This window comes from Rissa tridactyla, chromosome 11 (genome assembly GCF_028500815.1).
Source record: "Rissa tridactyla isolate bRisTri1 chromosome 11, bRisTri1.patW.cur.20221130, whole genome shotgun sequence".
In the NCBI taxonomy this organism is placed as follows: domain Eukaryota; kingdom Metazoa; phylum Chordata; class Aves; order Charadriiformes; family Laridae; genus Rissa; species Rissa tridactyla.
The window spans coordinates 9,217,296-9,229,557 of NC_071476.1; the positions used below are offsets into that span (position 1 = coordinate 9,217,296).

The 12,262-nt window shown below is 47.0% G+C and overlaps 1 protein-coding gene across 1 annotated transcript; it reads left to right on the forward strand.

Moving 5' to 3' along the window:
- Window positions 1-667: 667 nt before the first annotated feature.
- Window positions 668-7,397, forward strand: CCNI2 (cyclin I family member 2). Its single transcript, XM_054217607.1, is given in 7 exon segments — window positions 668-682; window positions 1,340-1,501; window positions 2,820-2,954; window positions 3,711-3,785; window positions 4,935-5,075; window positions 6,125-6,355; window positions 7,191-7,397. Coding segments are annotated over 7 exon segments (966 nt in total).
- Window positions 7,398-12,262: the final 4,865 nt, after the last annotated feature.

The following is a 12,262-nucleotide window of genomic DNA, read 5'->3' on the forward strand; positions in this document are numbered from 1 at the left end:
GTGAGTCAGGAAGCTTAAGGACAAGGTGTTCAGCAAATACAGTCACTTTGCTATTTATACATTGCCACAGTATTACTCAGAGCTGTACTGTATCCAAAGATTTGTAGACTAATAGAGTAAATTAGCACCAAAAAATGTATAACCCAGAGGTCTAGTGAGAGAACAGGGAGTCGTGTGTGGGCAGACAAAGCTGAGGAACAAGAAAAGGTTTAACATAATATATTGGAACTGGCTCCCCAGCAGAAAATGCTGCATGAGAAAAACAAAGGGAACAAGGAGCTAAGGGTAAAGCTGAGGAGAGCAGTTGCAAGAGGTGGAGAGACCCTGGTTGGAAGCAAACGTGGGGTGAAACACAAATGCTGGCAGAGCAGCCCAGCCCTGGGAGGGGACAGGGGTGCATATGCTCTATGAAACACAAAATCAAGGATCCTTCCCAGTGTCTGGCAGGAAAACAGCTCCTGACAGGTGTTGGGGGTGGTGTGGATGCAGCAAAAGGGTATTTTGGACATGGCAAGTGTCCAGATGGGGCAGTGCATTTGTTGAGGCAATAACTGATGCCAGTAAAAGGGGACGGGGTGGAGCTGGGGGCTATGCTGAAGGTTACCATGTTTTGCACCGTGGCAAAACTTCATCCTGATCCCAGGAACGTACGGCTTTGCCTGACACAATGATCTCTGTGCAGGTGAGACAGACCCACATGGGCTGAGACAATGTTCACCTGGGAAGTGCCAAGTGGTTAGGACTGGGAGAGCAGTGACCTGATGATCCAGTGGAGCCATTCCCCACGAGATCACCCCAAAGTCCTGCTTTCAGTGAAACACACACAACACAGTTTCAGCTTTAGAAAAGTCGAACAGTTTCCAGAGGATTCATGTCACTTTGGGGTTTTTAATGGACGTGTAGAGATAATGGTGTGAGCTTCCTAAAATCACCAGTGAGGAAACCCACATCCAGCACTCTACAAAGAAAAGCAGAAATGTTATATCTAGTAACATCTTTTTTCTGCTGTTAAAGAGACACCAAATGAGAGCTGAATGCGTGAAACAAGGTAAGGGGAGTAATACACACTGCTTGACCCAAGGTTACTCAAGCAAGCCTTTCCACAGCCTGGGAGGAAAAAAGCTTGACTGCACTGTTGTTTAGCCATCTGACATGTTTGCTTTCATCATGGGCTTCCCCTGGGGAAAATCGATGACAGGATTGCTCTGTCTGCAAACAAACAAGTCGTATGGCTCCTCCCAACTTAGTTCTCAGCGTTGGAAAAGCATCACGAGAGGAAATCAGACTCAGCACAAGGAGCTGGGATGTTGCTTTGTAATTCTTCTTTTGGTTTTGACAGCAGCTCCCATCAGGGAAACTGCCTCAAAGCCTTGCCACCACGTGCCCTGGGCCTCCAGAGAGCTCAAGACTCACCTTCTTCCTGGAAAATGCCTTAGCCAGAGGGGCTAGGATTTGGAAAGTGTCAGTTTAGCAGAATCTCACCCTGAAGATATTCTCCCCTGTCCTCTTTGGGAGTGCCTAAGGGCCTCTGCAGATGCAGCTCTGGTCCTGACATCTAATCCACCTGAATGCAAAAATCATCCCGTGTGGACTAAGCTTAAGGAATGGAGGCGGAGGAGGGCCTGTATTTGTCCCATCTTACATCTTATTAATGCCCCTTGTAAACCAGGTGCTTTGCATTTTTTTTTTGACTCAAGTAGTTTTGGGAAATCGAGTGGAGCAGGAAAGAGCAGACGATGATAAAGCCATAAAGATGTTACGTTAGAGCTAATTGTGCTCAACACCATCTTTGAGTCCCATCTATTCATATGGGAGAAGAGGGAATTCACTGAAGCCTGACAGAAATGCAGTCCCATTCCCAGCTGCTGAGGCGAGTCTATCTGCCACCTTAGGAAGCTGCAACACTTACTGGCTTCTGCGCACAACGGGGACAGTTACGCTCAGCTGCTCCTGTGAAGTGCATCGGATCCATGGAAGAAATGCACAGAAGTGCCCTGCCAGCCTGGTCTCTTTTTTGCAATAGTGTAGAAATGCTATTTTTTACCAAGTATTTTTACTACCAAATAAAGCAAAATAGTGACAGGGATAATGTAATGAGTAATATTAAATGAACTGGTGGTAAATGTTGTCTGTTCTGTGCAGCTACTTGGCCCTTTCAGGTCAGCAATAATGTCCAAATACGTGCCATGGGTCACGCATGACATTGTAACGGCAGCCACAGTAAAGTCCTTCCTCTCACCTGAATGCATCTTCAAATAAAATATCAGAAAGAAAAAACTGAGTACATTGTGCCTTGGGGGAGTCAAAAACCTGCCTTCTGTTGTCCAAACGCTAAGCAAATTCAAGGGCTGTTAAAAAAGAACTCTTGAAGAGTAAATCAAAACCTGCTCCCAGCTCCAGTTTCTCTCTCCCTGTGGAGGCCATGGGAATGAAACACATGGTGCCTCGAAGGCTTCACGTAATAATGAACGTACTCAGCACTTCATTTGTAAGAGCTTGCTCGGTTTGGTGGCTCACACGTGCTGTGCAAGGGGAGGGCTGGGTGCTTCCCCATTCAGAACTCCAGTGCAGCCCAGTACATTCAGCATCCCACTGGAGCCTGACTGGGTGGGCAACACCAATGAGTGCTTTAAACTGCTCCGAAATTCACCCTTGCCCTCGCTCTGCAGACACAGCCCACAACTTTCTCCATTTCAAGCCTCCAGACATCTGAAATGTTAATTAGAGCACTTACTTAGAATGATTTGAGTCTTCCTTTGGAGATATGTTAACAAAATCATCAAAGCGCTAAGTGTATTCTAACTTTTTCTTCCCCTCAGGGCACAGATACCTCTCTGTCGTGTTACAAGAAAGCAGTTCTCTGGGTTGCAGAAATAAGCTCTCGGTTCCATTTTTACCCTGAAACATTTGCCTTAGCTACCAGCATCCTTAACCGGTTACATGCACCAGTGAAGGTAGAGAACCTCTGTCAGCTTTTTCCTGGCTAGATTACTGATTGGGGATGTAAGGGGAATGTAATCAGTTTATACACAAAGCAGGTACTATGTTTGGCAGCAGATTTAGGGAGCAGACAGGGTCTTTGCTGGAGAAGGTTTTTAAGCACATATCCATGTATGTGAACTCCAGTGTCTGATGAGGTTCTACTGATTTACAGTCCTCGGAAAAAGTGTTTGTGCGAGTTGTAGTCCAAATGCTGTGATAAGTACAAAGAACTCATTATCTGCTTGTCTCTGCTAAACAGAAAACATTTGCATTATCACTTTTAATATTTTAGTTTTGAAACTACTGTTTTTAACCAAACCACGGGGCTAACATTTTCTGCCGTTGAAGCAACAGCAAAGTTATGAGTTGAACTGCGCCTTGCAGCTCTCAATTAGATCCATACTACCATTTGGCAAACGCATATTAATTAATATTTCATCTGAGAAAAGGAATAACATTGCATTGTAAATACTGTGGCATTGCATAGTCTAAAAATTGTGGGATACATGAATAAAAATTGCACCAAGAGGATTTATTTTGTTTCACTTTGGATTTCTGTGCTCTATTTCCAGCTTCAAATGAATCTTTCTGCAGCTAAACTAATTCAGAAGCAACTGTAACTTAAATGAAAGCTTGAAACTTCTGCATCTGTCGCAGAATGACAATTATTTTTCCCCAAGACTGTTATCTTATCTTCCTTACTCAGCGTTTTCTTCTTCTCCCTTCAGGCCCAATTAAAATATCTTCAGCGCATAGCAATTTCCTGCCTCGTCCTTGCAGCAAAAACCAATGAAGACGATGAGGTCTCTGTGTTTAATTTTAAACACAATAAATTCACCTCTTGTGCTCAAGTTGTTCCAAGCCTTTCAACAACTTGGGCGTGAGGAAACGTTAACTTGTTTACCCTGAGTGGTCCGTAAGGGGCGACAGTAACATTTTCAGTCCTGTTTCATCGTTGTTTACATGAATTGTGACCTTTATGGATGAAGGACTTGTGTTTGCTTATGTAATGGATGCATTTCCCTCCTCCTGCCCTTAGACGTCTCTCCTCTATCCAGAATCCTTGGCTCACAGTAAAGCTTAGTCGGGGTGGGGGGGACGGGGGGACAGTCAAGATGCACAGGCAGAGTTTTGTGCGCACAACGTCAGAGTGCCGTAGTCCCTTGTTACAGGTCCTGGGAGAGTAAGGTAGGCAAGACAGACAGAGGTTCTTCAGAGGAAGCTTAAAATAGAAGAGTTTGCTTAGAGTCAAAACTGGTTTCTGAACCTGGTGAGGAAACGACTCAGTTCTGCACCTCAAGGTGAGCATGTAAAATCAGCAACCACTGATAGACTCCTTCAGACATCCACAAACATGAGCCAAAACTATTTCAGATTGCATTTCTCCACTTGCCTTCATTCTGTTCTGAAACAGAACAGGAAACCGAGGAGGTGGGGTCTGACACGCAGGTCTCGTCGAACACCCCCTGCTGCGGTGCAATGCTCTTCATCGCCGTTCTTAGGATGCATCACACGGAGCTTATTCTTCTTTTCCCCTCAGCTAAAAATGAGAAGTTGAGTCCATGACCGCAGGAAACAAGACGACCACAGAAGGCCCCATAAAACAGACCGATAGGAAGCCGCCTCCTTGGCAGAGGAGCAAAACTCATGAGACTGGCAGCGGGCAACGCGTGTCACTGATGCAGCGTTGAGGAGCTTCACGGTGCTGGGGAGGTGAACAGCATCATTCCTGCCGCGGGCTGGCTTCGTAGCCAGCTGCCCTGTGGCGAGCGCCTGTCAGTCTCCATTTAGGATGGGAGTTATCCAGGAAAGCGGCCTCCTGAACCAGCATTCCGCTCACCACTTTGGGATGTGTATAAACTTGTCAGATCCCTTCGCTATGCAGAGAAACACACACGACACAGTGCAGGATGTTGGCTTCTTTATTTTTTTTATTTTTTTTTTTTTTACAGGTAATACCATCGGTGAAGATGCTCGCAGTGCAGAGTGGCTGTAAACGCTCTCCAGCTGAGATCTTGAGAATGGAAAGAATTACACTAGATAAGCTTCATTGGGATTTTTACACAGCAACACCAATGGATTTCTTAAACATTGTAAGCACTAAGTTTTGCTGATTTTTTTTCTTTAAAGAAACAGCTCATTATCAAATAAGACTAGAAAACACAGATGCACACACACACACCCCCACACATCCTTCCCCAAGATGCTTTGCAAACTACCTGTTCTTAGCGATCTGCAAGTCTTTTAAAGAATGTTACAGTGATTTTTTTTAAAATTTATTTTTAAAATTTTCTAATATTTAAAACCTTTCATTTTTCTCAAAAAAATTACTTTCATCTTTAAAGGACAACTAAAACAGACGTTAAAAAGATTCTCATAATGCACAACTATACGCCATTTTTATTTTTTTAAATACACACTGCAAAAATATTTCTAACTATTTCCATTCTAGTAATACTGTACATAGAAAGCTGTCAGAGTTTTGCTACATTTCACACACAGGTTTTTTCTTAAACCATTTTACTTTTCATCCCACTAATTATTCCCCCTTGTTTTAGGCAATGAGGCTACCCCAATCTGGCACTTGGTTCACGCTGCAGTTACTAAACATTTGATAGAAACAATTAAACTTTGTCTTCAAGAAACGATCATGTACTAGTAAGGCAAAAATCATGTGATACGAACACGTCCTGGATCCCTTTTTTAAAGTTATGTGCAAATATTAAGCCACCTTAGGCTGCTGATTGTGAAAACTGCTTCTCTTAGGTGCTTGTTTCCTCAGCAAATTCAGAGCGCAGTCATTATTATTGGTTTTACTCTACTCGTATCTGCTGGCCTGAACTGAATCTCCTGGATAGCAATCTGGATAACGTAGAAACTTCAGAAATTGTTAGGAAACACAGACCTTGTACATTCATTATAAGCTCAAAAAAACCAGTTCAGTGGTTGGCAAGTACAAACACAGAACACCAAAAAAAAAAAAAAAAAAAAAAAGAAAAGGGAGCGGGAACCCTTTAGTTTTCCTGATATGAGATGAAATTAGTCTCTATTTCTGGTTGATAACATATGAAAACATACAAAGTTCACTGACCTCTGCTTTTTTTTTTTTTTTAAATATATATATACTTTATCTTCTCTCCAGTTCCATGCCATGGTGATGTCCAACGGGCCCCATCTACTACATGGGCTGCCTCAGAGGAATCCTTCCCGCCATGTCGCGTTCTTGACCAAACAGCTACAGCACTGTATGGCGTGCCACCAACTAGTGCAGTTTAAGGGCTCCACACTGGTTTTGGTGATCATCACCTTGGAGCTGGAGAGGCTGACTCCTGAATGGTTTCCTGTTATTACTGATCTGCTAAAAAAAGCACAGGTAGGAATCAAAATGGCCTTTGGTCACAAATCTTGAGGCCGGAACACCGATAAATTAATACAGCGCACGTGTATTTCCAACCAACATTGCACTTCAGCAGCCGCCTGAGAAGCGCGTGTCCATGTTCTGCCTTTGCTGCAGACCTTGCTAGTGCCAACAAAAGGGAATAAAACTGCAGTTAAGGGCTGGGATCGGGGAGAGGGCCTTGCCTTTGGCAGGGAAGGCAGGTTTCCCCCTTGCTCGGCCGCAGGTAGCCCCTGCCTGCTGCGCAAGGCGAGATTCTCTCCCAGTGGAGCGTCCGGGAGCACCTAAAAACCTGCCCACTGTCCCCAGCCTCCCACTGAACACTACAAAAACTTCCAAGTACAGTTACATTGCTCTTAAAATACAATCAATTTGGCTTCTGATGACACACATTAAAGGCAAGCTCTGTTGGTTGGTTGGTTTGGTTTTTTTAAAGCTTTTCTCTGGTTTCATAAAACACACACCTTTTAAGAGAGCATACCTGGCAGGCCGAACACCCAGGCTGGCAGCTTACCCTCGACCCATTTTGTGGTCTTGAATTTGTGTGGAATAACCCAGCCTCCTGCCGTCCCTCTGGACTGTTGTCCCCTCCTGAGAAGAGGGAGTGCTTGCCCACCTTTTTTGTGGAGTTCAGGAGCTCCTGCTTAAGCGTTTTGCACCAAGGCCAACCCACATATTGCCGATATGCATCTATGGAGGCATCCAGTGCAGCCTGTCCCTGCCCTCCCTCTAATTACAGAGATACAGGAGCAGTGGCCAGAAGAGAGAGTAATTTATCATCAACTTACAAAAACCCTGCATCTTTCCTTAGGGGTTAACAAACAGCACTGAAATCATCCACCGCCAAGAGCGTGTGGCTCAAGAGTTAATGTGCTGGCAGCCGTCCAACGCAGGAGGCTATGAACTGCACCAGGGAGAACCAAACACCTCAGAATTTACTTTATGCGTTAACTTTATTTGTGATGAAGGGCGACAGACTGAGCCTTTCATCCAGCTCAGTCCATTGCTCTCTAATTAGAGCTAATTGACTTGCCCCATGGGAGAGTGAAGAAGAGCTGCTTCCGAGGAAGGGGGAGCTCCCGCTGCTGGCTCGGTAAGAGCAGTCCTCAGGTGGAACCAAGGTTTGGATTCACAGTGAGAAGACTGAGAACCAAACCCTGCAGTTTTTCTTAGGGCCTTACTCTGGAATCCCAGAGGTCTGAGGTCTGTGCCCCTTCCTGCTTACACCATTACAGACCCAATCCCAGCTCCTACAGCCGTGGGAAATCGCTTCCTGTCCACAATCACTGTTGCCTTGGGCCCTCACCAACCAGCACGTGCCATTCAGGGGTTTTTGAATTTATTCTGTTTTACCAGACTAGACAATACAAAATGCCTTTAATTAATTCCCCACCACCACATTAGATTTTATTAACTGCTAATCTCCATAGCAAAGCATTTTTATAAGTTACAAAGGTCAGTTTAAACCTCTACTGCACTTCTTAAAATCAGCCTTACACATTCTTTTAAGATAAGTGTTTTCTTTAGGTTTTTATGTTTCTGTTCTTGTTTTAAACAATAGGGCCAGCCTTTTCAGGTGATTGTTATCCTAGTGTGAAGGTGCAATCCAGACAGTACTGGATGAATAACACCACCACACCTGCCAGTCCTGTCACAGAGCAGGAAAGGGTTTCATAGGGACCGGCACAGGCTAAATGCTGAGCAGGTGTCTCACCTAATGACACAGGATAAATAAATATGGGACAGGGATGAGACAGGAGCAAGGAGACCCTCACGCTGCATTACAGCAGCACTCATTAGCGCAGGAATAAAGTTTCTGGCCTTCCTCCCCTTGCTCATCATCTTACCTTGTAGGAGAGGAATTCCCGAACACCGGGCTGAGCAGGACTGATGTCCCGCGCAGCTCCACTGACAGATAATGCTTCCTAAAGTATTATGTTTGCCAGAACTGGCACCGAGAACAGAGCGAGCTTTGTGTGTGTGCAGGGAAAAAGCCATGCTTTTCTTTTTAAACCGCAAAGAAAGTGGTGCCAAGTGTTCCAGAAAGAAACATTTAGTAGTAGAGACTCATTGCAGATGCCACGTGTGAGCAGATGTGACTTGAACCAGCGCTGAAGGAGATCCCACCAGGCCAGGCAAAGCCAACACAACCTGTGACTGCTGTGCTGCCAGGGCAGCTCTGCCCTGGCACGGGGATGCCACAGGACCAGGAATCAGCGCCCAGTTTTAGACCAGACGAGGTTCAACAGGTACCTGCGCAGCCGGCGGACAGGCGGCAGCATATTTATTCATCCTGCCTATGGACCACTGGGGTTTTGATTGTGTAATAGGGCTCTCCTCTCCCCCCAGTGCAGCACCTTCCTTTTCTATCACAAGCTGTGACTTGACTGCCTGATTTTTTGAAGGAGGCAAGTTGTCTTTTGTAGTTTTCAATACACAAAATACAAGTTTGGTCTGCACGTTCTTGGTGTGCTGCTTGAAGAGTCCAGCCAAAAGCCCACAAAGGTCAACCTGGGGTGTGTGTCTGGTGCTGCTTTCCTCCCATCCCTTTGCCCTGTCTCAAGCACCTCCACCAGCTGCGTTAACCAGTGGAAGTGCTAGCAGAAACAATCCACACGCAGTAATTAACATACTGTAACTTTATACCACAACAACCACATGTGATGTTTCTCCCCCCAGCTTTGAGCCTACATAACATGGTTTCTTGCCCATAAACTGGATGACACGTTACAAGCCATGAACAAACCCGCTTTTCCAAACCTCTGCACATCTGTATGATCAACACTCAAAAGGATACGTTAACAGGGGGTTAATTCTAGAAGATGAAGTCAGTGCTGAAAGGCCCACCAGAGTCCTGTGTTCCCAGTCAGGGTGCGAGGTGCCATACTGGGATGGGAACAGTAAATCTGGAGCCTGGCTGCTCTCCCGGGACATGCTGCTGCTTCTCTGGCAGCACAGGTCCTTCCTGCACACCCATTCCCGTGCCGGAGATACCATAAAGGAGCTAACGCTTGTGGCTTGGTCTCAGCAGCTTAGAAGTGCCGCTTACCTTTGTGTTCCCGTCATCGTCAAGAGTGGAGCTTCCTGCCCTAAAGAACAAGCTGCAAAGCTGCTGTTGCAAAGGGATCATTCTTGTCACAGAAAAAGCATTTTTGACAGCAAGAGCTGCACAAATTCCCTTCGGACTGGCAGAACAGAGTCTTAGGCTGGTAACATCTTTCCCCTCTCCACCTGGACAGGTACCAGTAACAAGACCAACACACCACACGCCTGGGTCACAGCAGTAACAGGAGCAAGCATTTTGCCCAGCTGAGTTTCACAGGTGATGAATATCCCACTTCTGCGCCTGCCTGGACGGCGCACAGCCTGCACGCTGCAGACACCTGCAGCTAAACTCACCCCTGGGGGTCCCATAACCGTTTTGCTACACACCAGTTACTGGCAGGAACAAGCCAGGATCAGCCGGCACAGCAAGTGCTCGCAGAGATTAGACATATTTAGGGCTAATTTTGTAAGGATTGCTGTTTTGGGGAAGATTCAGTCCCTGTAAAAGTCCAGAGAACATTCACAGAGTATTTCAAAGAGTTCTTAGGGTGCCCCATCTTGACCTGGTAAGGACGGCTGCTTCCTCCCCATCTCTGGGCACAAGCCCAGCGCAACTCCCCGGCCCTCGGCAGAGAAGTGAGGGGAGATTCATGTCAGCAATAGCAGGAGCCCATCCCCGGTAGAGGCTCAGCCCAGGTGAGGCACCTCTCCAACCCAGACCCCGAGGCACCCGTCTCTCTCCAGCCCAGACCCCGAGGCACCCGTCTCTCTCCAGCCCAGCCTCCCTCTGCTGCTGCCTTACTCCAGGACAGATTTCCAGATGCCTGAAGTTAACGCCACCCTGTAAACAAAGCTGCAGTTACATCCGAAATCCCCTACGCTAAGTACCCATGGAATTGTTTCGTCCTTCAAGAAGTTTCCTGGCAGACACCACTGCTGCTCAGATGCTGAATCAGAACCAAGACATAAACTAAACATTAAATCATCCTCAGAAACAGCAAAGCAATTTAGAGTTATCTCCAGTTACCACCGCATCTCCGATTCATAAACCACCACCGAAAGGAAACGTGTCACAGATAAATTAATGAGAACCATTACGAGGAAGGATGAAGCTGCCTCACTGCGGACCCACGTTCACCACCGCGTTTCAGATAATAAACCTGACTCAGCACTGCTACTTACGGTGGGCGTGCGATGACCTAGAAGAAGAGTTCATTTACACAGTTGCACAAATAAAGAAACTTCTGTGGTCAGAGAATTGATCAAGATAGAAGAAAACAGCAGAGGGAAGAGTAATACTCAATCGTCATTTTACTGTATTACAGGTTTCTGACAAAATTCGTTGATACATCAAAGAAACGCAGAGAAGCGATTCACAGCAACCAGCAGCGGGGGCACAGGAAGCCCCTCCACAGCAGCCCACCCCGGCACATCACCGGTACCAAGTGCTTTCAGACACGTATAAAGCCTTTATATCTCCTTTGTGGGGTTGCCTCTATGTGGTTGTTTGGGATTTTTTTCCTAATTGTCTTTCGTGTTTTAAATTCAATTTGACGAGTACTTACAGTTCAATTCTTTAAGAATGCAGAAAAGTGCACTTGGATCGAGTGATGCATTAACTCCCAGCCGTTCTCAGCAGCTTCCCCTCGCTCTTCCTCGGCAAGGCGTGCAACTTGAATCCCACCGGTGACCAAACAATGGTCATGGCAAAGAGAACTTAATCAAATCTCCTGAGCAATCTGGGGGCAGGGAGACCCAATTCACCTGTCTGGATGGGAATCTAACTTGACAATAGCTCCAAAGTGGATTAAAGTTTTGCCAAGGGAATTTGCCTCAAGAGAGAACAGAGGCAAGTTTCAAACGGCCATCAAAGCAGCAGCAAAGGGCGTCTCATTGCCCAGCTCAGCCCGATGGACACCGCCTGCCCCAGCTCTCCTCCTGCTTGGCGCAGGCACAACAGACACACAGGCAGACAGAGCCACCAGAGGGGGACTTCCAGCCCTGAACCCCCGAGAGACAGCCTGGTCAGACCCCGGCTGCTTCTCACTTGGTCCCACTGATGGCCATGATGCCTCGGCCCCGCGGGCTGCAGCAGCGGGGACAGGCAGGGACGAGCCGTGTGGCGTGGACACACTTGTCAGGGGGCTTAGTGCCTCCTGCCTGCAAGCGGCAGGAGTTTCCAGAACTTCCCCATGTGCCCAGTTTGGTTATTTTCAGACCACACACCTGTTACTCACCAAGATTTATTCCCAAATTCTAATTTATGCCAAGGGCATCCAGAGGTTTCGGTGACTGTTAGGTACAACGCACCCCGGGGACGGGAGCTCAGTGCCTGCGGCAGCCAGTGCCTCTACACCATCCTCTCGGTCTCAATGAACTCCTGGGTGGTGATGGAGACCCAGCCTGCTCAGCGGGAACCCCCCTGGGCTCCTGTCACCCACCCCGCTGCTCACAGCCAGACTGTGTCCCACCCCGGTCACCCCACACAAGGCGGCGGTGCGGGGGGCGAGCGTCCTCCAAACCTCTGCCCGAGGGCTGGTCTTCTGCTGGCCCTATGCCCCCAGCACCGTGTTAGGGCACCCGGGGGCAAACAGCCGCTTGGGGAAGGGGAGGGGGGGTCTGCTGGCAGCAGCCCCCCCAAATGTATAGGGACACACAAGGGACATCACACTAAACACAGATACACAGGGTAAGGGGGTTAACAGAGAGAAACTGGAATAACAGCGAGGGTTGTGAATTTGGACACAGCACTCTGTGGTTCCAGTGAACATAACTAACACACAAAAGGTGGTTTTAACAGATGTTTGTTAAACAAGTCAGCTTTGTTTTTATTAAACC